Consider the following 25,064-nt stretch of genomic DNA (forward strand, 5'->3'; position numbering starts at 1 on the left):
TGGTTACTGCAAACAGATCTGATAAAATTCTGAAAGAAGCCAGAGGAAAAAACACAAAATCAAATTTGTGTATAATAAAGCCACTGATTTTTTTTTTAATTTTTTTAAACATTTTTTAAATTTATTTTTGAGACAGAGACAGAGCATGAACGGGGGAGGGTCAGAGAGAGGGAGACACAGACTCTGGAACAGGCTCCAGGCTCTGAGCTGTCAGCACAGAGCCCGACGCAGGGCTCGAACCCACGGACCGCGAGATCATGACCTGAGCCGAAGTCAGCCGCTTAACCGACTGAGCCACCCAGGCGCCCCAAAGCCACTGATTTTTAGTGATAGGAGAGACGTTAGAGATATTCTACTTCAAATATTTGTTGTAGATAAGGAAACTGAAACCTGAAGAGGTAATGGTATGCCCAAGTTCCACGCTGGTTATGACATCATGGAGACTAGAACTCAAATAACCATTCCAGTAATCTAGCTTCTACTTATCTTACTAATGGAACTATCTACGTCTTTCTTTATAGAACCAACTCTCTACTATTGGAAAAGAAGGGCTTCCCCAAGTCTTCCGAATTTAGAGCCAGCCTTTAACTAGTGGATAAGAACACAGAAACATAAGAAACGCCAAGAAATAACTTTGCCCCCTGCAAAGCACCACATGATCTGTCCCTTAACTAACTCATCCCATCTCCTATTGCTTTCCTCCTTGCTCACTCTACTCCAGCCACCCCAGCCTTCTTACTTACCTCCAACAAGCTGCTTCCAGGCTTAGGGCTTTGACATCAGCAGGTCCTTCATCTGGCCTATTCTTCCCTTGGACCTGTGCATGACTCCTTTTCATCATTCAAGTGCACCTCCTCAAAGAAGCCTTTCCTAACCACCCTAACAACCACCCCTTCCTGTCTCCTAAATGGGTACCCTATGTTCAAAACAACATAAGCACTATGAAGGCTGAAATTCTGCCTTACTTACCACTGTATCTCTAGTCCCAGAACAATGCCTGCACCTGGTAAACACTCATACATTTTTAGAATGAATAAATGAATCAACGTATGAAAGACAAAGGAAAAATGAACCAACATATGGGGTAGATTCCACAACATGATGCTGAGAAATCTCTCCATTTATGTTTTTATATAAAATTGAAAGGGAAAGAAGGCAGTTGTATATACAGAAAATTACCACAAAGCCCACTGGCTTCTATCTAAAGCATATCTGCTAGGTATTTCTGATAAAAGGTCATTGCCAATAAAACAAAAATAACTTTCAGCCTACTTGAGATATGCAAGAATCCAAGATCAAGTCATAATATATTTCAAAGTTCACCTGATTCTGCCAGCAGGAGCCCTGGAGTGCTGAATTTTTGGGCATGTGAATGATATATTTTTATTGAAACATTTTCCAAGATTCCTTTCCAAATTCAACTCCATGGTCTTTTTATCCCTAAAGGGCAAAACACTAACCTGTTTCCAAGCTATTTGGTAATATTTTGGCACAGATAATCCAGTAGAGAGAGTTGTTTGTATAGAAAAGAACTATTGTTAGTAACAGGACGTCCCAACCTGCCCCTCTTTCTAAGCTCTTAACCTATAGATGACAACCCAGCTATTTACATGTAATACTTACCAGATGGCTATTTCATTGTAGTTCAAAGACCCACCTTTCCAATATGACTGAGTCAACAAACAACACCAGGAGCAATATTTAAGCTCATGGTTAAGGAGAGCAAAATGACTGAGATCATCTTAATGGGAGCAAGATCAGGGGAAGAATTCACTATCTGCTATATCTTTGCTACCTTTGGCAAATTCTCAAGATTAGGAGTGTCAGGGCCACCAATGCCTGGTACTGTGCCTGACAATAACAGGTGCTTAATAAATACTGGTTCAATGATTGAATAAATGTCTAAACCTTGGGAAAACCCACCTTGCCCAAAGATACTCACTGCACATTGACCCCATCTATAGGAATTATGTGCTGCAGATACAAGCTTGGGCTCTGCCAACTACTTCCAAACTCCGGACCTAGAGTATTTAGCCTCTCAGCCTCAATTTCCATGCCTGTAAACTAGAGCTAACAACAAGTCCTTTGCAAGGGTGTTGAGAAGACGGACCAAAATGCCAGTTTTCATAATCCTCTGAAGAAGCAGCTTACCAGTGTTTGATTTTGGCCCTGATCAGTGTGCTACTATTACCTCCTGCCTGTAGGTACTTGGATTTTGAAGTAGGATGAGAAACCAATGACATCTGCATACTTGATCCTCAGCCACCTGGTTTCCAAATAAAGAACATTTCTTTTGCCATTTCCCAGCCTTCCCCTCAACCTTTGGGATCTGGGTCTCCTTAAAGACCAGGCCCAAGAGACAGAGCTTGGACAGCACAAATTCACAGGTTTCTTCACCATCTTCCTGTTCAGGCAAGGCTAACTTGGGCAGACCCAACTCTTACTCTCCAAATTTCACTGCAATTCTGGGGACTTCAGAATCCAACAAAGAATGCATGGTCCTGAGAATACCACATTCATTCCACACCTAACCCCAACACCTCATCTACTCCAAAGCAACCTCAAATGTATGAACAGAAACTCAGTCACCTGCCTTTCCATCTGGAATATGACTCTAGAGAAATAGGCACACATGGGAAGTGCTAAAACCATGAACTCCTTCCAAGGCAGCTGAAGTCACCAGGTTATGAGGGAGAGCTAGAGATTTTCCCCAATCTGTGGCTGGGAGGTTTGGGGACAAACATTTGTCTTTAGAGGTCTATCTAAATTGCCCCTCCCAGTGTTAAAGATTATACCAATTCATCCAACTTTGAAGACCTGAGTACATGGTTGAACGCCCATTCTCCACCATAAACACCAACGGGCAAGGCTATCAAGCACAAGCTTTCACAGCTGCCAAGGTACTTGCTTTCTTCAACGTATTTCATACTCCTCAACTGGCTCCATTTTATTTACCAGCCTCCTCCCCTAGTCATGGAAAATTCTCCCTCTAGCTCTCAGCCAAACCACATCCCTATTTCAAACCTCTCCAAATTCTCACCTCCAAAAACCATTGCCAGGCTAACACACCTGGCTCCAATTACTCCAGCAACAAGCCTCCTCCAGCCCCAGCCCCACATCCTTCCAACATGCCTGATTCCTTAGCACTTCTGTGTTTATCTCAGCCCAGCTGTCCTTGATTAAGCCTGTTTGGCTAAGTTTTTATCATATGTGTTTAGAGCAATAATATGTTTCAATGTCTCTGTCCTTTCTGTTTACAGGTGTTGTTCTCTGCCCTGGTGTACACATCCAAGCACAAGCTCCACGAGCTCCTGCTCTCCTCACTCCCACAATGCTTTGCACTGGTGCACAGTCTACGAAGGCTGCTGCTGATGACTGTCCAGCTGCCTGGGTCTAATTACATGAGGAAGGGCCTTTGCTCGGGCAAACTGAAATGATTAGTTCTTCTAATCTTCAGTATTTCAAATAAATAAAAGAGAGTGGGAAATTCTTTGTGTGTACCCTGTCCTGATAAAACAGCAAAACTGTTTGGAAAATCATGAAATTTCTATTGTACAAGGCAGTAAGATCTAAGCAATCAAACTCAAAAGCATTTCCCAAGTATTTGGAGGCTAGATTTGTCCCAGATCTGTAAACCCTACTTAATCCAGGTTTTCTTAAAACACACATACACATGAAGATATGAGATACACATAGTTTACATTTCAGCTATTAAGTGGCTCCCACTGGATGCTAACGGTTTCCTTAAAAACATTTTCTAGTTTAACAATCCAAGAAACACTTTTATCTACATTTCAATTGATGTTTTGTACTAAATGCAAGTTTTGCTGTTTTTCAATTTGGAGACCTGAATTAACTAACTATATTTAAAAATATAACCTTAAAAAAAAAAAAAAAGAGCTTAGAGTGGGAGAGAGCCAAAGCATAAGAGACTCTTAAAAACTGAGAACAAACTGAGGGTTGATGGGGGGTGGGAGGGAGGGGAGGGTGGGTGGTGGGTATTGAGGAGGGCACCTTTTGGGATGAGCACTGGGTGTTGTATGGAAACCAATTTGACAATAAATTTCATATATTGAAAAAAATATATACATATAACCTTAACTCTTAATGTAGACTAAAAAAAAAAAGAAGAAATAAAGAAAAGAAACTCAAAAGATTGCACTGAAAGAAATACTGAATCTCAATCTTCCCAGTCTCTTTTTATTGACAAATAAAGAAACTGAGACTCACATGGTTCTATAGATTTGCTCAAGTTTAAACAAAAAAAACCTTGATAAATGGAGAGCCAAGTTCTCTATTAGCACTCACAATTCACTACACCTTGAAACCTGAATTAGGAAACACTACTTGGGGCACCTGGGTGGCTCAGTAGTTAAGCATCTGACTTTGGCTCAGGTCATGATCTCACGATTTGTGGGTTTGAGCCCTGCCCTGGGCTCTGTGCTGACAGCTCAGAGACTGGAGCTTACTTCAGATTCTGTGTCTCCCTCTCTCTCTGCCCTTCCCCTGATCATGTTCCATCTCTCTCTCAAAAATAAACATTAAAAAAAATCTTTTTTAAAGGAAACACTACTTCATGACTAAACCAAACATACTAATATCAATAATCAGATTGCTCAGAAAACATAATTATTTCCAAAATAAAATCTCCAAATAAAAATTGCTAACAGTCTATTTAATAAAACTCGACTGTTACAATCAACTTCTGCACATTCACTCAAGCATTTATTTCACATATCTTTATTGAGTGTTCACTATATGCTGGGTATGTTCTAATTACTGGCGATCTCAGTGCACAAAATAAAACATCTCATGGATATTCTTGTAGAAGGGACAACAAACACATTTAAATATAAATATCAGGTCATATTTTATCAGATGATAGGAGTTTTTTTGTTTTTGTTTTTTTTTTTAAGTTTATTTAAAAAAAATGAGAGAGACAGAGCATAGGTGGGGGAGGGTCAGAAAGAGAGGGAGACACAGAATCCAAAGCAGGCTCCAGGCTCCAAGCTGTCAGCACAGAGCCTGATACAAAGCTTGAACTCACGGACCGTGAGATCATGACCCTGGCCAAAGTTGAACACTCAACTGACTGAGCCACCCAGGTGCCCCAGATGATAGGAGTTATTTTTAAAAAGTAAAACACAGTTTGGAGACAGTAGGGGTGAGTATGGCTATTTTAAAGGAGGAGGTCCATTGGGCTCTCTGCTGTCAGCACAGAGCCCACTTTGGATCCTCTGTCTCCCTCCTCTGCTCCTCCCCAGCTTGCTCTCTCAAATATAAATAAACATTGGGGTGCCTGGGTGGCTCAGTCAGCTGAGTGTCTGACTTCAGCTGAGGTCATGATCTCATGGTTCCTGAGTTCCAGCCCTACGTCAGGCTCTGTGCTGACAGCTTGGAGCCTGGAGCCTGCTTCGGATTCTGTGTCTCCCTCTGTGCCCCTCCCCCACTCACACTGTCTGTCTGTCTCTCTCTCTCTTTCTCTCTCAAAAATAAATAAAGGTTAAAAAAAATTTTTAATAAACATTTTAAAAATGATAAATGAATGAATGAATGAATGAATAAATGAATGGGATGGTCAATGAAGGCCTCTCTGCAGAGCTACCAGCAGGGCAGGGACTGGATGAAAGGAAGGAGAAGCGCTCCAGGCAGAGGACTGGAGGCAGGAGTGTGCTCTGTGCCTCTGGAGGACATCAGGCCCAACAACTGCAGTGCCATAAGATTGGTGAGAAGCTGGGTGAGGGGTGACCACTGTGCCAGGGATTTTATCCTAAATGTAATGAGAAGTCACTGCAGGAAGCTCAGCTGGTGAGTTTTGTGACTTGGACTTGAAAGGATGACTGAGGCTGCTGTGTGGAGAATAGATCTTATTAGTTAATAATGATAGCAGCTAACAATCATTGTGAGATTACAGCCCAAGCACTGTTCAAAGCACCTGTCACATTTTAACTGTTTTATTGGCATAGCATCTATGAAGTAGATACTATTATTTAAAAACCTGCACAGAGTCACACAGCTCATGAACAGTGGAGCCAAGTTTGCAAGGCAAGAACCCTAGCTCCGGGTTGTGCTCTCTGAAGGGATCTGGGCTAGGGGTTCACTGTGTCTCAAATAAAGATGTGATGGTGGCTCCACTGAAGAGGGGAGGGTTGGTGTGTGTGTTGGGGGGTGTCAAGCAGATGCTGATTCAGAGTATATTTTTATGGTAGAATAAACAAGATTGGACATGACATGTGAGAAAACACAGGAGGTTGTGGATAATGCCAAGGTTCTTGGGCTTGGCAACTGGGTGCTAGTGTCTTTTTTAGAGATGAAGAACACGTGCAGTGAACAAAATGGGGGCAGGAGAACTACATGGAAGGAACTCCAGATAATCTCCCAAGCTAATGTGAAATCGGGAGTGTATTAGTTTCCTATGGCTGCTGTAACAAATTACTAAAGATTTGGTGGCTTAAAACAATAGAAATTTATTCTCTCATAGTTCTGGAGGCCAGACGTCTAAAATCAGTCTATGCCAAATCAGGTTAATGAGTCCAAATCAAGGTGTCAGCAGGGCCATTGTTCCTCCAGAGCTCTAGGAGAGAATCCACTCCTTGCTTCTTCCGGCCTCCCACAGCTGTTGTTATTTCTTGGCTTGTGGCCCTGTCACTCCTATCTCTGCCTCCACAGTCAGACGGCCTTATCCCCTTTTGTCTATATTAAACCTCTGTCTTACAAGGAAACGTGTGATTGCATTTAGACACTGCTCCGATAATCCAGGAAAATCTTCTCACCTCAAAATCCTTCAATTAATCACATTTGCAAAGACTTGTTCTATAAAGCATTCATATAGTAGCATTTTCTATAAAACATTCATGTAGTAACATCTTGGGGAAGAGGATGTAGGCATATCTTTGGGAGCCATTTTTTAGCCTGCCACAGGTGTGGACAAAGAGTTGGCAAAATGTATTCCTCCTTTACATGAGAATTTGATCTTCTGTTAACTCTCTTAACTCTGTAACCCTGGTAATCTACAACAACATGACAACTACAATAAAAGGCAAGTTGCTCATGATAGAATTCTATCCCTAACTGGAAAACTGTATTAGCATTGGAAAGATTAAAAATACCTGATAGGAAGAGAGATTTGGGGGCTTCCCTGAGAGCAGTGACTCTCATAAATCAGGCATTTCCTTCATGGCCACCATGGACACTATTCCTATAGAGCATAGTCGCGTATTAGCTCCCAGGAGGTATAAGGTTTCTTTTTTTTTTTTTAATTTTTTTTTTTAATGTTTATTTGAGAGAGAGAGAGAGAGAGAGACAGAGCTTGAGCAGGGGAGGGGCAGAGAGAGAGGGAGACACAGAATCCGAAGCAGGCTCCAGGCTCTGAGCTGTCAGCACAGAGCCCGGCCAGCGCAGGGCTTGAACTCACAAACCATGAGATCATGACCTGAGCTGAAGTCAGATGCTTAACCGACTGAGCCACCCAGATGCCCCAGAGGTATAAAGTTTCTAAACCAGGACAAGACACACAAACTCATACCATGTAGATCTCCTGGCATTTGAGCCATCTACTGGACAGCTCTGGATGGTGATATGAACTGGTGTGCAGACAGCCACAAGGCATCCGAAAAAGAGAGATGTCAGGCTGCCCAGCTGTAAGCTGTGGTCCCCACCCTAGATCTCTATAAGTAGACTAAAGCCACCTGCGGCCTGTGACAGGCTCTTGGGTCTGAATGTGTATTTGAACCCAAGAAGACCCCCTGGGTGTTTGCTGCCACATGTAATACAGATATCATTTCAGCTTAACTATTTCAGTTTCTTCCTCCACCAAACCCTTTAACAAAGTGACCAGCAGGGAAAAGGAGCAGAGCATTTGTTCCATCTAGTTGCCTCATGGTGGTCTCGCAATAAGCAGCATAATGGCTAAAAGGGGCAAAGGGAAAGGAAAACTTGGAAAATACAAATTAATAAATTCACAAAAACTGAGCTGACTGTTCCCTTGGGGAGGAGAAGTGAGTAGTGCCTTCAGATGAATATGTCATGTTTCCTGCACTGTGCCTTGAAGAGGCCTACCCTGCAAGATTAAATACAAAAGTCCCAACCCACATCTCTGCTGGAAACGTGCAAGTGGACTCATTACTCAGAGCCAAGATAAAGGATAAATCTTTATGAGTACCGTAAGTATGAGTCATAAAAAATAGGAAACACATGTAGGACGTATACACTGTAATAGTACCGAGCCAGGGAAAGTGTTTAGGAAATGTATATAAAAACACATGGCAAAAACAGGACTAAACAGGACTCTTGTACACAGCTCCAAAACACATCAAAAAAGCTCACAGCAAGTTAGGGGTCCATGCCACTGTGGTCTCTAATAAACAGAGGTCATTTCCCTATTTGGAAATAGGCTGGGTTTCTTTCTTTCTTTCTTTTTTTTTTAAATGCAAAAAGGAGGAGAATGGAATCAAGAAAAAGTAACTTGGAGAAGGCTTTGAAAGATTTTATGATTTGGGAAATTTGAACAGCTTCCAACTAAAACACTGGGAATTAGATATTTACAGCATTAAAAATGAAAAAAAAATCTTTTCAGAGAAAGACTTGTTCACAATGGTAATATTACCATTTCATTTACATTCTCACTATCTTAACAACCAGCAACGATAAAGGGGAGAAAAAGTGGAATCTTCAGCCCATACGAAAGCAGGAAACAAAGCAGCAACACACGCACTAATAACTTACAGAGTCATAAAGGGCCAGTATTAAAACCTCTAAATGGTGCTAGGCAGAAAGAACTAACGGTGGGGAACAGGTAGAGCCTTTTGGCCAATTGCACCAGATAAAATCGGTGAGGGGGGGGGGATGTTCAGAATACAAGGGAGAACAATTGGCCCCCCTAAGTCTTCTGGGGCCAGATGGCAAAGGCAAAATGCCCAAGCGTGACTCATCATTGGAAATTAAACTCTTCAATCGCCTTTGACTTTGGAAGGTCCCCAAATCTACAACTCAAAGTGGCAAGCAAAGGGGACACCCTAAGTACCCAGAAATACCAAACCAAAGTGTGCATGTCCATGTCCAGATGGACCTTCAGCTCCCTCAGACTTCAGACTTGTCCTTGATCTTCAGAAACAACTACTGATTCCCAAGAAAAGCACTAGTGCTTGTCTATCGACCTGAGGTTGAGAGGAGTAGCAGCGGGATGTGTAAAATATTGTTCTTAACTTCTTAACTGTTAAATTTACTACCGACTTCGAGCAAGTCAAAGCTCTTTTGTACCTATTTGGAAGTAGAAATCTCAATACAACTTCCACCTCACACAAAGATCCAACTGTAGACCACTAAAAGACCACCCCCCACCCTGCAGCATGGTTACAGCTAAGTGACATCCCATCTTCTCTCCACCCTCCATTTCTTAGTCCTCTCAGCTGCGAGGTCTCTTTTTCCCTCTCTCCCAAGGAACCTGCACATGTGTGCACATCACTAGGAGGCCACACTTGCCAAGGGCTCACCTCTAAGATAATGAATGCTGTTTCCATCTAAATCAGTGTACAGGTACTGAGTACCTACCCTGTGGCAAGCCCAGTGCTAGGCACATACAAACTACAGCCACATCACCAATTTGCTGTAGCAAGTTCAGAAAGAATCAGATTAAGTGTACACATGTTATCAACAAAGAGAATTTAAACTTTAATGGGTGCAATGTGGTATTTGGGCTCCAGGCAAGAATTAGGCTACTGCAGTGATCCTGGATCCTGTGGGTGACTCTCCTTGGCTCATAGTTAAACCCAGCTAGTCTTTCTATCTTCAATAGAAGCCAAATCATATCTGCCATTTGCCTATCTTCCCCCAAAGGGTATAAAAATTCTAGTTTCAGCCAAGCCACTCTGTGGAGTTTGGGTAAAAAATGCCATTAATATAAAGCACTATTGCAGGATAGTCTTGGACTAGAACCCAGACAACACCAGATGACTGTGGGCAAGGAACCATACCCAGGAATCAAAGTATAGCCATTTCAACTTAGTTTTAGCATTCTAAATCATGAGAGCATGCAGAGCAAAACCCTATCAGAATATTTTTAAATGGTAGGGCACCTGGGTGGCTCAGTTGGTTAGACATCTAATTCGGCTCAGGCCATGATCTCACAGCTCATGGGTTGGAGCCCCACACTGGGCTTTGTGCTGACAGCTCAGAGTCTGGAGCCTGCTTCAGATTCTGTGTCTCCCTCTCTCTGCCCCTCCCCCACTCACGCTGTCTCTCTCTCTCTCTCTCTCTCTCTGTCTCAAAAATAAACATTAAACAAATAGTGACCAATAAACTTATAAAAGGCAATTCATAAAAAAATATCTTTTTCAATCCTATTCTTAAGAGATTAAAAGAGCTATCTAGTATCTGGACATTGATACTTTAGCATTTCAGACAAGGCCAAGAAGCTCAGAAAGGACTATTTCAATTAACCACCAGTCTAGCTGAGGTGCCCTGGCAGTCTGGAAAGGAAAAGACAGAGCACACATTTGCAATAGAAGTCAAAGCAACAGGTCTTCCAAACACAGATTCAGATTCCTGCATCTTTAAGAACAGACCCTCATAAATGGATTGCTTCTGCTGGACACCATGCTTTAAATAAACAGACTCTTCTGGCCGACACACCACTTCCTGTAGGGTTCTGGTGGGTAAAGCTTGAAAACGCTGCCAAATCCAATGACCAGCAACTTTTGAGCTGACTTAGAAAACAAGCTACAAAGACTTGAGTCCAGAGTAAACAAAGGAAAAAGCCACATTAAACAGGGAACAAATTACTATACAGGCAGGGATATTTTAAGTGCTCACTGAGCAAAAAAACAAAATAAAAAAAATCAAGTTATTAGATATTTAACAATACAGGGTAGAGTAAAATGCCCTCTCTCAATTGGCGGAATCAAGGCTAATTAATTCCAGCCATATTAAGAATTGGCTGGGAATCATCCCCTACATCATGAGGACAGATCATTCTTTCCTTTTTTTTTTTTTTTTTTTAAATTTTGTTTATTTTTGAGAGAGAGAGAGACAGAGCATTAGTAGGGTAGGGGCCAAGAGAGAGGGAGACCCAGAATTTGAAGCAGGCTCTGAGCTGTCAGCACACAGCCCTGACGTGGGGCTCAAACCCACAAGCAGTGAGATCATGACCTGAGCTGAAATCAGTCGCTTAACCAACTGAGCCACCCAGGTGGCCCCAGGACAGATCATTGTTAATGGTCTTACTTCAAATCTGGCTCAGGTCATATGAGTTGCCCAAGGGAGCTGCATGGAGTTGAAAACCACTTACAGCTTTTTACCCAGCTGAGGGAAAGGACTAACTAGTTTACTAGCAGATGACTACAATCTGTAAGAGTAGAGAAAAATGTAACAAAAATTCAGAAATGGACTGGGGAAAGACTGACACAGGGCTCTGGATACTTTAAACTGCAATAGCATGAGATTTAATTAGGGAAAATAAATCAAAGCCATAATACAAAATGGAGGATATACCTGCTTAGCTAGAGTGGTTAAGAGAGGCCTGAGAACAAAAACACCAAGTCCACGAATACAATGTGAATCAAATAAAAGTACAGTGTGGAAAAGGGGAGTAGTTTCAGAAGACTTACAGTGATACTTTTAAATAACACCTTGGCATCATTCAAGAACCTAATATGCACAAAGCAAAAGAGGTCCAAGATTTGGTTCCTGCCCCTAAGGACTCCACTCACCAGCTGGGTGTGCAAGATTAACACATGATTCAGCAGCAAATACTACACGAAAATACACAATCCCATACTCTGAGAAGGTACAGACTGTGCTGAGGTTGGGAATGAGCAATTTTAGAACAGAGGGAGAGGGAAAGGGATAAAGGACCAAGGAAGAGTTGCTGTAGAGTTAAGACTTAGAAATGGGCTTCTAACATGGCACAGATTGAATTAAGAGGGAACTTCAGGTGGAATTAGGAAGAAAGGTGTGGGGCAATGGAATCTGCACTGAAGCATCTCTGAGGGATTTGGAAGAAAAGGGTTCACATACCACACACACGTGGAGAAACACGGATCCACAGGGTTAGTCCAAACCCTCACTCATGCAGCCTTTCCACTCTCATCTTCCACTTTCGAGCCCCAGCCCACCCTACCCACCCCCCACTGTCCCCATTTTGTCCCCATCCTCTATTCCAATGGTTGGCAAGCTTTCTCTGCAAATGGCCAGATCATCAATCTTTCAGGCTTTGTCACACTACTCAACTCTGCCATTGTAGTAAGAAAGCAGCCACAGATGATAGATAAATGAATGGGCACGGCTATATTCCAATACACTTTATTTTATTTACAAAAAAACCCCACCAAAACCCAAAAAACAAAAAAACTTTATTTACAAAACTAGGTATCACACTGGTGAATGGATAAGCAAAACGGTACAGCCATACAATGGAGTACTGTTCGGAAATAAAAAGGAATTAAAATAACTAATACATGCTACAACATGGATGAATCTCAAATGCATTATGTTAAGTGAAAGAAGCCAGTCATAAAAATCACATGCACTATACCATTCCACCTATATAAAATACCCAAAATAAAGAAATAAAGTAGACTTTATTTCTACTTCAAGGTGGTTGTCTAGGGCAGGGGATAGGACCACAGGCAATGGAGAGTGATTGCTAATGGGTACAAAGTTTTCTTTTGGAGAGCTGAAAAATAAACTTTATGGTATGTAAATTATGTACATATAAAATAGGCAGCAGGCAGAATTTGGCCCAAAGGCCAGTTTTGCACTCCTTGAACTGTACCCCAGCCACACACATGTACATGGAGAAATTTTTCCTCTACATGTGGTTTCTGCTTTCTCCTCTGTGTATACTGAGGCCTCTCTTCCCTTCTGCCCAGAAACTTCTACTTGACTTTCAAACCCTTTATTAAATGCTCTCTTCTGGGAATCGTTCCCACACCTGCAGATAGAATTACCACTGCCTCTGTTGGGCTCCTGAAAAATTTTGTTAATTTTAGAACAAATAATGGTCATATTATTTGTCACATTGCATTAAAATTTATTTGCTCTCAATCCTCAGTAAATTCTGAAGACATAAACATGAGTAAGAATGTAACAGAATTGGGGCCCCTGGGTGGCTCAGTCAGTTGAGTGTCTGACTTCAGGTCATGGTCTCATGGTTTGTAAGTTCGAGCCCCACATAGGCTCACTGCTGTCAGCATAAAGCCCACCTCAGATCCTCTGTCTCCCTCTCTCTCAAAAATAAATAAAACATTTTAAAAAAAGGATGTAGCAGAATGTCTACCTAGCAGGCAGTAGGTTCTCACTGAATGCGTCTGTAAATGAATGAATTATGAGATGTTATGTAGAGAAAACTGGTTTTAAGAAATGGTTCACAAGCTAGACTGAAACAATCAGTCCCAGAAAACTGGTTTAAAAAGCTGCAGGGTAAGGGGTGCCTGGGTGGGCTCAGTGAGTTGAGCTTCTGACTCTTGATTTCAGCCCAGGTCATGATCCCAGGGTCCTGGAATCAAGCCCTGAACTGGGCTCCATGCAGAGCATGGAGCCTACTTAAGATTTTCTTTCTCTTTCTCTCTCTCTCTCTCTCAAATTAAAAAAAAAAAAAAAAAAAAAAGCTGCAGGGTAAGTGGAGAAGAACACAGAAATTCAAGAGATATTTCAGAGAAAATGTCAATAAAACCTGGTGGCTGACCGATACAGGGTCTGAAAGGGATGGGTAAATCCAAGATGGTTCAAAGGACCTATGGCAGATGGCAGCAGTGACACTGATGGGACAGGGAAGTTGGACTGATAAACAGCACTGGGGGAAGAAGTCTGGCTCACATTCCATTTCAGAGATGATAAAAAGAGCTAGCATTTGATTGTTGACTGTATGCCAGGCACACATGGCAGCCCTAAGTGCCATACAGCCATCTCTAAGCCTCAGTAAACTCTCTAAGGAATTGCTACTATCATCTGCATTTTACAGATGAGCAAATGGGGCTTAGAGAATGAAGTAACTCACCAAGAGGCACACGCCTGGGAAGTGACTGGGAGCTTGAGGTAAGACCAGGGAGGCAGGGTTCTTTAGAGACCTGACTGGAGCTCCACTGGAGAAGCCTGGAAGGAGTGTTGGGAGTCTTTCGCATGGAGGTGCGAATCCAGAGAATCCAGAGAATAGATGAGTGACCCAGGGACAACAGACAGGGTGTTAAAAAAAAAAAAGAAAAAAAAAAAAAAAGGCCAAAGACCATACTCCAGTCAAGAACCCCTGAGAAGGAACAAAGAGTTGGGAAAGAAACAGAAAAACAGATGGTAGGGAAGAAGGAGAACCAGGCTAAGGTAACATCCTGGAGCCCAGACAGAGATGTCAGAAAAGGGGGTGCAGAAAAAGGAGTCGAGGAGGAGTAACAGTGGGGAAAGATGCTGGGGTAGAAAGGGCTCTGCCACAGAAATCAGGGCGTCTGCGTTCCAGTCCGGCACTGGCACCAACTTCTTGTCTGACAGTGAACAAGTCGTCACTTTACTCCCTGGCCCCGGTCTCCTCTGTACGGTAGTTAAGTCTAGACTGTCTCCAGGGCACCCCTCCAATCCCAGCATCCCATGAGTCGGTCTGAAGGGCATCATCAGAGATCAGCTCAGGAGAACAGAAGTCAGGCTGCAGAGGAAAGAAGGCAAAGACAGGACACACAGATGTTCACTCATTCAAGAGTGGGAGAGACAAGGATAAGAGAAACACAATAGCGTGGAGAGATGATCAGCAGCGCCACATTCACACCTGGCATCTTCAATGTGGAAGAAAGAAAAGTAAAATAATTAAAGTAATTAAAAGTAAAAATAAAATAAATAAAGTAAAATAATTAAATAATTTCTGTGCTCATTTTCACAGAAACACTCAGAAAACACAGTGGGGGAACGAATGAAAGGGATTTAAGAAACATTTCTGCAGAATTTGAGTAGTTAAATCAGAGATATTAGCAGTAAATTTCTTTTTACTCTCAAACAAAATGTCAAGATAGCAGATAAGCAATGAAAACAAGAAAGTACAAGTTAGAGATTTGGACACTGCACACACAAACTGGGCATTTGCCCAATCAGCACATCTGGGTCTCAGATTTGTAGACTTGCCTTGTACTTTGGTCTACTGCTTGTTAAAATACTCTCCAAAAAGTCCTAAAAGCAAAAAAATCCCATTTTCAAATGCAGAGGGGGCTCCTGTAAAAACATTTTCTAACAACATTTTTAGGAAATTAGAATTTTTTAAAAGTCAAGAGGAATTACCATGGCAACAACGGTATGGATCAGGGCTGTAATCCCAACCTCCATAAAGACAAACACCACACTGGTTGGAAAATGCTGCTGCAAAAATTTTAGAGGGGGTCCAGGCAGTCTCTTCTTCAGACTGGGGAAGAGGCAATCATGAAAGGTTTTTTTTTAATCTGTCACCTCTCAAGCAGCAAAGAACTTAACCCGGCATTACCTCATGCTAAAATGGCAGAGACCAACCAGGCTCAGTCCCCCTGGTGGGGCAAGAAGGAGTGCTTTCGGAGGGCAATTTCACAGCATCTGGACGTTACTATGATAAATGACAGGGTTTAAGCAATGTGGCCAGCCAGCATCTTGGTAGGAATGCTGTAACTTTTTCGCTTGGTTTGTGTCCCAATTTGTTTGCTAACCCCTGATGTTTACTATTATCGCTCTGATTTCTGCTTTTACTTTTTTCTACACTTCCAAAACGGGGTTTCTGAAGAGTTCTTATTTCAGAGTTGGCTATAATTTCTGATTCAACATCTTGCCCCAACATGTTAGAAACCATCCTTCACTAGTATGGCCCGTTCTAAACTGGCCTGCATTGTCCTCTGCTGAGCCAGCAGCCAGGTCTAGTTGCCTTGCTGTCCCCAACCCTGCTCCTAGCCTAGCACCTTCATAGTGCCCAGCAGGGTGTATTGAGTATCTCAGGCACCAGGGTGGCTCAGTCAGCTAAGCATCTGACTTTGGCTCAGGTCATGTCACGGTTCGTGGGTTAGAGCCCTGCATCAGGCTCCCTGCTGTCAGCATGGAGCCTGGAGCCTGCTTGGGATCCTCTGTCCTACCTCTCTTTGCCCCTCCCCCGCCTGTTCTTTCTCCCTCTCTCTCTCAAAAATAAATAAGTAAAAACTTAAAAAAAACTGTATTGAGTATCTTCAGGTGAAGGGGCAGCTCCCTTCAAATGATGTGACTGGCCTGTTTATTTAGAGCCTCCAATCCTGCATGGGAGTCAGATTCAGTTGTCTTTCAAATTAATGAAATAAGTTCCACAGCAGCACTCAAATGAATAGAGAAATGTGACCCTTGTTGTCAGTTTAACTTTCTGATATATCTGCTGTAGATCTGCACAAAATGGTCAGTTCAGAGGTAATCTCACCTAAAATGCTGGAGTGATTTCCAAAACAATCTCCATTTAAACAAACACCAGGCAGCATTTATACATGGAAGGTATTTGTTTAGTAACTAAATTTCACCAATATACAATGTCTGTGTGTGAGCGGTTTACTCTGACACTTGCTAAGCATATACTACATGTAAGATCTCTGAAACATTAACAGCCTTGAGTTTATTTGGATTTTTTCTGCACATACACAAGACGAGCACTGGCAAATCACTCATGAATAACTGCAGAGGAAAAAATGTCCCAGGCAGAGAAGGAATGTAGCTAGTATGCTACTGTTTTCGTGTTCATCTGATATTTTTGCTCCAACATAGGTAGTCTCCAAAAAGCCAGTCTTGTAATTTTGTATCCATTCTTTGGGTGGTGATGAGTAAAGGTAAGACACAGCCCATTCCACTCACCCCTGGGCTGCTCTGTCTGTATTTTAATAACTGAGGGGGAAGATGGGGCACCTGGCTGGCTTAGTCAGTTAAGTGTCCAACTTCGGCTCAGGTCATGATCCCACGGTTCATGGGTTCGAGCCCCACGTCCGGGCTCTGTGCCTACAGCTCGGAGCCTGAAGCCAGCTTCAGATTCTGTTGTCTTCCTCTCTCTCTGCACCCCCCTGGCTCATTCTCTGTCTCTATCCCTCAAAAATAAATAAACGTTAAGAATTAAAAAAAAAAATAACTGAGGGAGAAGAGAAATGTTGTTCACCTACTAACATTGTGGAAACAGAGACAAGACTATGTATAGATAGGTGAGTAGGTAGGTAGTAGTGATCTCCAAAATGTTTAATCCCTGAACTGCCAGATTCCTCAAAGTAAGCAAAAAAGATGTCAAATCAGAAGTCAAAGTCCATGGAATAAAGCTCGCCTATTTCATTCATAGCAGGAAGAGTCCTTTAATTTGTTCATTCTCCCTTATCACATGGTTCAAGCAAGTTTGGTCACAAGAAGTCATGGATGGAAGCAGAGGACAGGTGGGTTACTTTTGTGAAGGCAGCTGAAAGCCTTATGGGGGGAGGGAGGGAAGGAAATAATCAACAATGAAGGACAGATGGGAGGTGGCATTTGGTATGGCCATTAATGGCCACGTAGAGTGCAAGGGATCCTCAGTTTCCTGCATTTTAGAATTACTAATGTATGATGTGATAATCTTCTAAATGAGAGAGGAAAAAAGACAGCAAGAGACCAACCTTAATACTGCCCCAAAGCCACAAGAAGGGAATGAAAAGGGACTGGGGACACTGGAATGAGCTGTCACAAGCCTATGCAGGAAACCCAAACCCTGAGTAGGAGATCAGCTGGCTCACCTAACAGGTGGAGCCAGAGTGGTCAGCAGGTTTCATATCCGGGAACAAGGTAAGAGCTGAAGGTAGAAGGGAAGTGGATGGGAAGAGTGGGGAAAGCCTGTGCTAGAAGAGTCCAACCGACCCAGCGTCCACTGCCTCCCTAAGCCTTGCTCCTTTCTCTGGTGACAATGAGGACAGGCAGAAATAATACAAGTGCCAGGGAGGTGGCCAGCCCCCAGCAGGCACTTCACCACCACCATCACCATGGTCGTCGCTGTTACTGTAACTCAGTGGGCATGGGAACTGTTAAGAAGCAAGCAGAACAGTTAGCATTTCAGAGAGATGTGCTTACTTGCTTCTCTTTCTCCCAACTGTGGTCTTTCCTGCCCTCAAAAGGAAGCGGGGGGGGGGGGGGCACCTGAGTGGCTCAGTCGGTTAAGCATCTGACTTAGGCTCATGTCATGACCTCACGGTTCTTGAGTTCCAGCCCCCTGTCGGGCTCTGTGCTGACACCTTAGAGCCTGGAGCCTGATACGGATTCTTTGTCTCCCCCTCTCTCTGCCCCTCCCCTGCTCACACTCCGTCTCTCTCTCTCTCAAAACTAAATAAACATCAAAAAAATTTTTTTTTAAAAAGCAGGGAAGGAACAACTTTATGCCACAGTCCTCGAGAAGGTACAAAGTAAAAGTGATTTGCAGCCACATGTGTGATTAACCACACATCCCATTTGGCCCCGCCTGCCAAGATGTGTGGATCCAAATTTCATACTCAACCATACCAAACACACTAACCCATAGAGCCAACAACTATGCTTTTCTTTTTGCTTTGCCCTCATCCTGCATTTCTGCTTACACTGTTGAGATGTCTACTGTAAGCCTATCCCAAATCCTTTCTTTGGAATGAGGCAGAGAATAAGCAAATACATGAAAGTATGAACGGTTCTGAACTTTCTGAGGGATAAAGTTATTAAACCTGGTCCCTTTCCCATGACAATGAGCCTTCCAGATCTTTCCTCCATACAACCAGTTATTGGAATAGACATTAAGAGTTACTGCTTTAATGTCAAGACAAATATATAAATTTAAACACCATGTCTTTTATATACGTAGGTAATGCTAACTAGGGGCTTGGTCTCAGCAGCTTTTCATAGTAAACAGGCAATTAGGTAAGTCGGAAATAGAAAAGACACATGGCCACATAAAAGCAGGTCACAATAAAAATTAGATAGGAAACAAAATTGTTGCCATTCCAGCAACTAATGAAAGTATGTTACTGTAAGCAAGCCTCTGGTGGTGCTATAACCCTTCTCAGGAATCAGGAAACACCCCGAGGGCCCAAACTCTGACAGGGGGACGGGTACGTTTTAGAAGGCAAAGAGTGAGAGCTGGTTTTCACAGGATGAAAATGATGACACCGGTGTCTGCTTATTCCTAAAGACAAAACTGATCTCTCTGGGCTGTTTACTGTCTTCTGCCCTTCTCTGTCGCCAGAGTCTTTTTCAAGTTTCCTGTTCACTTCCAGGCCTGTTGTTTCCAAAACCAATGATTACAAATGAGAGGTGTGGTCTCAGATGAAAAATACAATTATAGGTCTCTGCACTGTCCTGAGGAGAACCCAGCAGGGAGGCCAGCGGCAAAGCAGTGCTTTGCTACAGAAGGCTTTGTATACATTATTGTCACAAGCGAGTTTCTGACACAAATTCTCTGCTGGCCTCTAAAACTGTTTCTCTGACTTAAGCATAACTATTTCCCCAAATCTTGTCAACCTGCTGCAGTTATTACTTCCAGGTGTAGGGCTCTGTCACCTCCTTCACACAGGAATAGCAGCAGCCTCTCTTCAGCTGAAGAACCTTAAGATGCCTAGGAGGTAGGAATTTAGCAAAATGTCAGAGAAGGGTGGATTTATAATAGATCTTAGTGTTGATCCTGCACCAATAACAAGCTATGGGAAAGAGCTGATTTAGTAATTTAAGGGGGAAATGGTGAAAAACAACTACCTTGGTCATCAGAGTCAAGGTCAGTTATACCTTGGAGCTAGCATGGCACTCTTTTTGCTAATTTATACATAAGGGCATCATTTCACTTTGACGAGTATTTGCCTTCACTGGTCAGTAGAGACGTGCACAAAGGCTACCTCTGGTCCTTCCTCTCTTACTCCAAAAATGGATCAGCCGTGATTTTTAGCACAGACCACATGATATCTATAAAAACCAAGTTATCCAGTGAGAAGAGAATTAGGTGACCTCAGGTTGGGGTAGTAAGCAATCTTGGTTTAAAAAAAGTTCACCCATTTAAAATGCAACCCAACCATTTTTAGTATATTCACATTTATCAGTGGTGTTTAGTATATTCATATGCAGTCGGGGAACCATCACCACCACTTAATTTTGGAACATTTCTGTCCCTCCAAAAGAAACCTGGTACTCATTAGCCATCAACCCCCATTTCTCTCTTTTGCCCTTCAGCTCATAGCAACCACTAATTTACTTTTCGTTTCTATAAATCTATTATGGACATTTCATATAAATGGATTCACGGAATATGTGTCTGTCTTGTCTTCTTTCACTTAGCATCATGTCTTCAAGGTTCATCCACATGGCAGCACACAGCAGCACTTCATTCCTTTTTATGAGTAACACTTCATCGGGTGGATAGACCACATTTTATTTATCCATTCACCAGTAGATGGACATGCAGGTTGTTTCCACTCTTTCATACGAATGACACTGCCATCAACATTTGTGGACAAGTTTTTGTGTGGGCATACGTTATCATGTCTTTTGGGCAAATACTTAGAGAAGTGGAACTGCGGGGACATGTAGTTCAAATGATTTCAAAAACTGCGTGGCTGCACAGTCATACATGGAGAAGATGAGAGATTTAATATTTACTATCTCTCCACCCCCATTTTGCCATCATTCTTTCATTCTCTCGTGGCCCAACCACTCTGATGTTGTACTCTACACTCACATCTGTACATAAAATACTCCAACGTCTGAGAGCAACTCAGTGCCAGATAGAATTTCCAAAGATCACATATCCCAAAATCTTGTTTTCAAAAAGGAATGAATTGCAACCATCTAATTCCTAAAAAGTCCCCAAAGAAAGAAAGGATGTAATTTCCCTCAGTTGCCTCATCTCAAAAATATCTTCAAATCACTAACCCCAAGTCATACATATACATGTACTATATGAATACTGAATAAAGGAGAGTAATGTTTAGGTTTTTAAACAAATTTTTGAGACTATCCCCTACAGACCCCATTTCTTTACTCCCTCACTGAACACACTACGTCCCTGGATGCCAGCTAGTTTTATGTACCCTCAGAGTATGTATGTCAGAGAAGGGTGGATTTATAATAGATCTTAGAGTTGATCCTGCACCAATAACAAGCCGGGGGAAAGAGCTGATTTAGTAATTTACTGCCATGAACATTTTAATCTAACGTAGTAAATGCAAGTGTGGAGAAATCTGCTATCATTCCTGGAGGTGTTTTTCTTTTACTTCAATCGTCTTATTGGAATCTATTTTCAGAGTCAACAACAGTACTGCACAATTTAACATCCAGAATTTCTGCTGTTGCTGCTTCTGTAATAGCTCAAACTTTCTTTTCTTTCTTAGTTCCTCTGAGAGAGCACATATAAAATGAGTAATTATTGCTGCTAAAGAATTGCTGGAGTCAGCAACGCTTCACAGGAACTGCATTTCCTCCTCCTCCTTTCCCTCCCACCACAAATCTCCCCCATAAGTTAAGAATTAAAGACACATTGCTAGGATAAAGAAATCTGACCTGAAATATGTGTTGCAGCAACAATGGCAAGCAACCAAGTGTATTAACAATAATTTCCAGGGTAGCTGAAAAGGTTAGATGATTTGTCTTTGAAATGAGCCAACTCTGCACACTTTCATGAGATGAAAATCAGTTTGCTTTTCCTTCTGGACACCTCACCTCTCTCCTATTCCTACTCCCCACAAAAGGCAGAGTGGTTGAGGCACATAAACAAATAATTCTGGAAATGAATTTCCTTGACCAGGAGAAAACGCAAAGACAAATTCCATTCTGCATTAGTTTCCCTACACTTCGCTGTGATCAGGATTTACTATGATTTCTCTCTCCCTGGAGGGATAATACCTGATTGATAACATTTCTGACACACAGAAGCTTAAAAAAAGAAAGAATGGCAACTGTGTGTTATATTCCAGTATGACGACCATTACCCACAAACTAGGTCATTTCTGAGCCACAGGAAAGAGGAGGCCATTTTTCTTTTAAAGTGATGACCTTGTGTGAGTGAGTTACTTCTGCACCTGTCACCTGTAAAAGGAGGATAATAATAGGACTTATGGGCTAAGTGTATGAGTGCTTCAAATAGCACTGAGGACAGATGAAATACTGAGTCACTACGAGCTTGGCTCGTCACCATCACCTAGACCAGCACTATCTTCAAGAAGCTGCCTAGATAGTGTAAGGAGCTATCCTCCAGCACTCTTCATTCAGGTACAAAGTACCACCATCTTTATTTCAGAGAGTTCTCCAATTTCCACCGACTCATCCTGCAGGGGCAGCAGGTTCATAAGACAAAGGAAAGAAATGAGAAACACAGGGACACAGGAGGAGATGAGAAAGACATCTTACAATTACAGAAAAATGGCACCTTATTTTATTTTTTGACAGCCATGTTTAAAAGACGAAATTCTTAAGAACATTCTTTCCAATAGGGGTAGCCAGGAAAGTTACAAGGCTGAAAAATCTCTCCAGAATGATGTCCTAGACTTGCCCAGTCTAGAGAGCAATCTGCGTACACTGTGTCCCCTCCTCCCCACTTATATTCACACACGAGCATCCTTGCTAAACCCGGAATGGAAAAACAAGAGAAGTGTCTTTACAAACTCAGAGGGGCAGTGAGTAGAAAGCTGGTGCCTACGCCTACCTCTCTCTGAGGCTGGTCAGGCCCTGGGTCAGCAGTGCGGAGGTTCAGGACGTGCACCTCCTGTGGCAGCCCCGTCGTGCCTCTGCTGGCACACCCCGACAAGACAGTGAAGCTCTCCATTAACGCCTGGACAGGATGGGAGGCGTTGACAGGCGACACTTCACACTGGGTCCCGGGCTCTGGATCTGCAGAAAGAATCATAAACACAAACCCCTCAGAAACAGCAATTAACTGTGCTACAGTTAAATTAATTAGTCTGGATGATCAAGCCACTGCCAACCTTTAGGAACCTTTCCAGGTAAGTTCTTTCCAGAACTGAATGGCAAAAAAGCTTAACCTATTCTAAAACCCCCATCTCTTGAATTCCTTTCAGATGATTTTGATGTGTATTTGATTATTTAAATTCCCTTTTAGATACACAAGTCACGAATGTATTCCTCTGGATGGAGGAAACCTCCCGTTTGACATCTGTGTTCAATTCCTTCCTCTCGTAGAAGAAAACCAGAAGTAAATGGAATAAATTGCCTAAAGCCCAATAACAGTATGCATAAATAACATTAAACACCTAAAATTGCACCAAAAAAGTATAAGATACAGTCTCAACTTTTTAAGCACTTCCCCCTTCTTAGAGCAAAACAAACTTAAGAACAATACAAAGCAAGATATAATGAGCAGGGCTAATTGGGGCCAGCGTTGTATGGCAAAATTTGGACCAGAGGTCAGAAAAATCCTCCCAAGAGAGGGCAAAGCATATGAGTAGAGCTTCAAATAGGAAAAGTAGAATCCTGGAAATACTCGGCTCCCGCCTCCTGATTCTCCCTTCCTCTAATCATCAAAACTTAAATCCTAACATCCATTCCTGCCCAGCTCTACCTTCTGTGATTCTCATCACCTCTGTCTCTAGACAACTGCAGATCTTCCTAAAAGGTGACTCTGGTCTCCAGCTCTCCAAGTCACCTTCCATGCAAGCACCACCCACGTTACCCAGGGTGCTCAATGGGATGGTTATTCCCAATATGAATGCCTGCCCCTCCCATCTCTGTGGGCATGTCTGGTCCCTTAAGGACTTCTGGCCTATGAAGAAAGCCCAAGCTCCTCCACCAGGCACACAAGGCCTTTCTTGATCAGTCCCTTCCTCTCTCTCCAGCCTCACCCCAACCTACTCCAGCAACCCCAATTGGCTGAAAGTTCTCCAAAGATACCATGATGTTTCTTAACTCCATGCCTTTATTCAAGTTTTTTTCTGTTACCCAAATTCCTCTTCCACTCGAACTCTGTCCCCACAACAAACACCCCAAGCTGAGGGAAGTACTCTTCCTCCATCCTCTCATAATTTCTTTGCCCATCTCTGAGGTTTCATTGTCTACACTGTAACCACCAGTGTATACACATCTGTCCCTGCTAGTACAGTATGACCTCCCGGACTGTGGGTTACTCATCTTTGTGTCCCCAGCACCGATCACAGCATCTGGCATGTAGAAGATGCTCAAAAAATATTTGTGAAGGGAATCACTGGGCTTACAAACAACAACAACAACAACAACAACAACAACAACAACAACAAAAACTGCCTCCTCCCTGACTGTTGATTGAGGCACCATTCTAGAGACTTGGATTCGGCTGTAAGGAGGTAATATGGGCAAAAGTGATGTGAGGTACTACTTGGGCCTCATTGCACACTGGCTGGGTTGACAGAAAGAGACATCTAAGAAAGAGGAACCCATAATATATCTCTGCAAGCTTGGTGTTGTCTCCACTGGATACGTGGGGAGACTGAGACTTGATGATATAGCGTCCACTAAACCGCAGCCTTCCAAGTGGAACCTGATAAAAGACTTAAACTCACTCCCAACAAGTTCTTCCTGACTTATACATAGTAAAAGTACTCTCCAGGATTACAGACCCAGTGCAAAATTAAAATGCAAATGTCATTCAGAACCAGGCAATCCTGCACCCCCACTGCTATACTATAAGCAGACACCCTGCCTAGTGTGCCAAGTCTATTTCAGAACTCATGGAAATTGTCTAGGTTGATAATAGTTATCTGGTCTGAAATGAAGTATGTACCTTCTCAAATAATCACTGCTGCTCTCTGTACTGCTGCACTGTGCCCAGCTGCTTTCTGAGAAATAGCGGTGGTGAAGGAAGATGTCACAGTGGCAAAGGCAGCAGGTACGGGACATAGTCCCTGAAGTCCCCATGTAGGGCAAACAGTATGAGCAGTTGCTCCCCCTACTGTTTCCCCTCCTGTCCTCACCAACTGCAGAGGGGTGTCTGGTATATCTCACACCCCAAAGCTCCAGAGTCTCCTACTACTTCCTACTCAACTCTGGGGAACTGGTTTCACAGCCTCCTGCCATGAGTTTTCCATTATCATAAATTGAGCACATATAAAAATGCTTTTCAGGGTAGAGGGATGGGTTAAATAGGTGATGGGGATTAATGAATGCACGTGTGATCATCA

The 25,064-nt window shown here is 42.6% G+C and overlaps 1 protein-coding gene across 2 annotated transcripts in view; it reads right to left on the reverse strand.

Moving 5' to 3' along the window:
• The window catches only part of TGFBR3 (transforming growth factor beta receptor 3), a 207,340-nt gene that overhangs the window by 97,017 nt on the left and 85,259 nt on the right, over positions 1-25,064 (reverse strand). For both annotated transcript variants that reach the window (XM_030328179.1, XM_030328180.1), the window contains one exon: positions 22,601-22,785. In XM_030328179.1, the coding sequence (XP_030184039.1) occupies positions 22,601-22,785 (185 nt within the window). The remainder of the gene's footprint in view (positions 1-22,600; positions 22,786-25,064) is intronic.

This window comes from Lynx canadensis, chromosome C1, assembly GCF_007474595.2.
Source record: "Lynx canadensis isolate LIC74 chromosome C1, mLynCan4.pri.v2, whole genome shotgun sequence".
Classification (NCBI taxonomy): Eukaryota; Metazoa; Chordata; class Mammalia; order Carnivora; family Felidae; genus Lynx; species Lynx canadensis.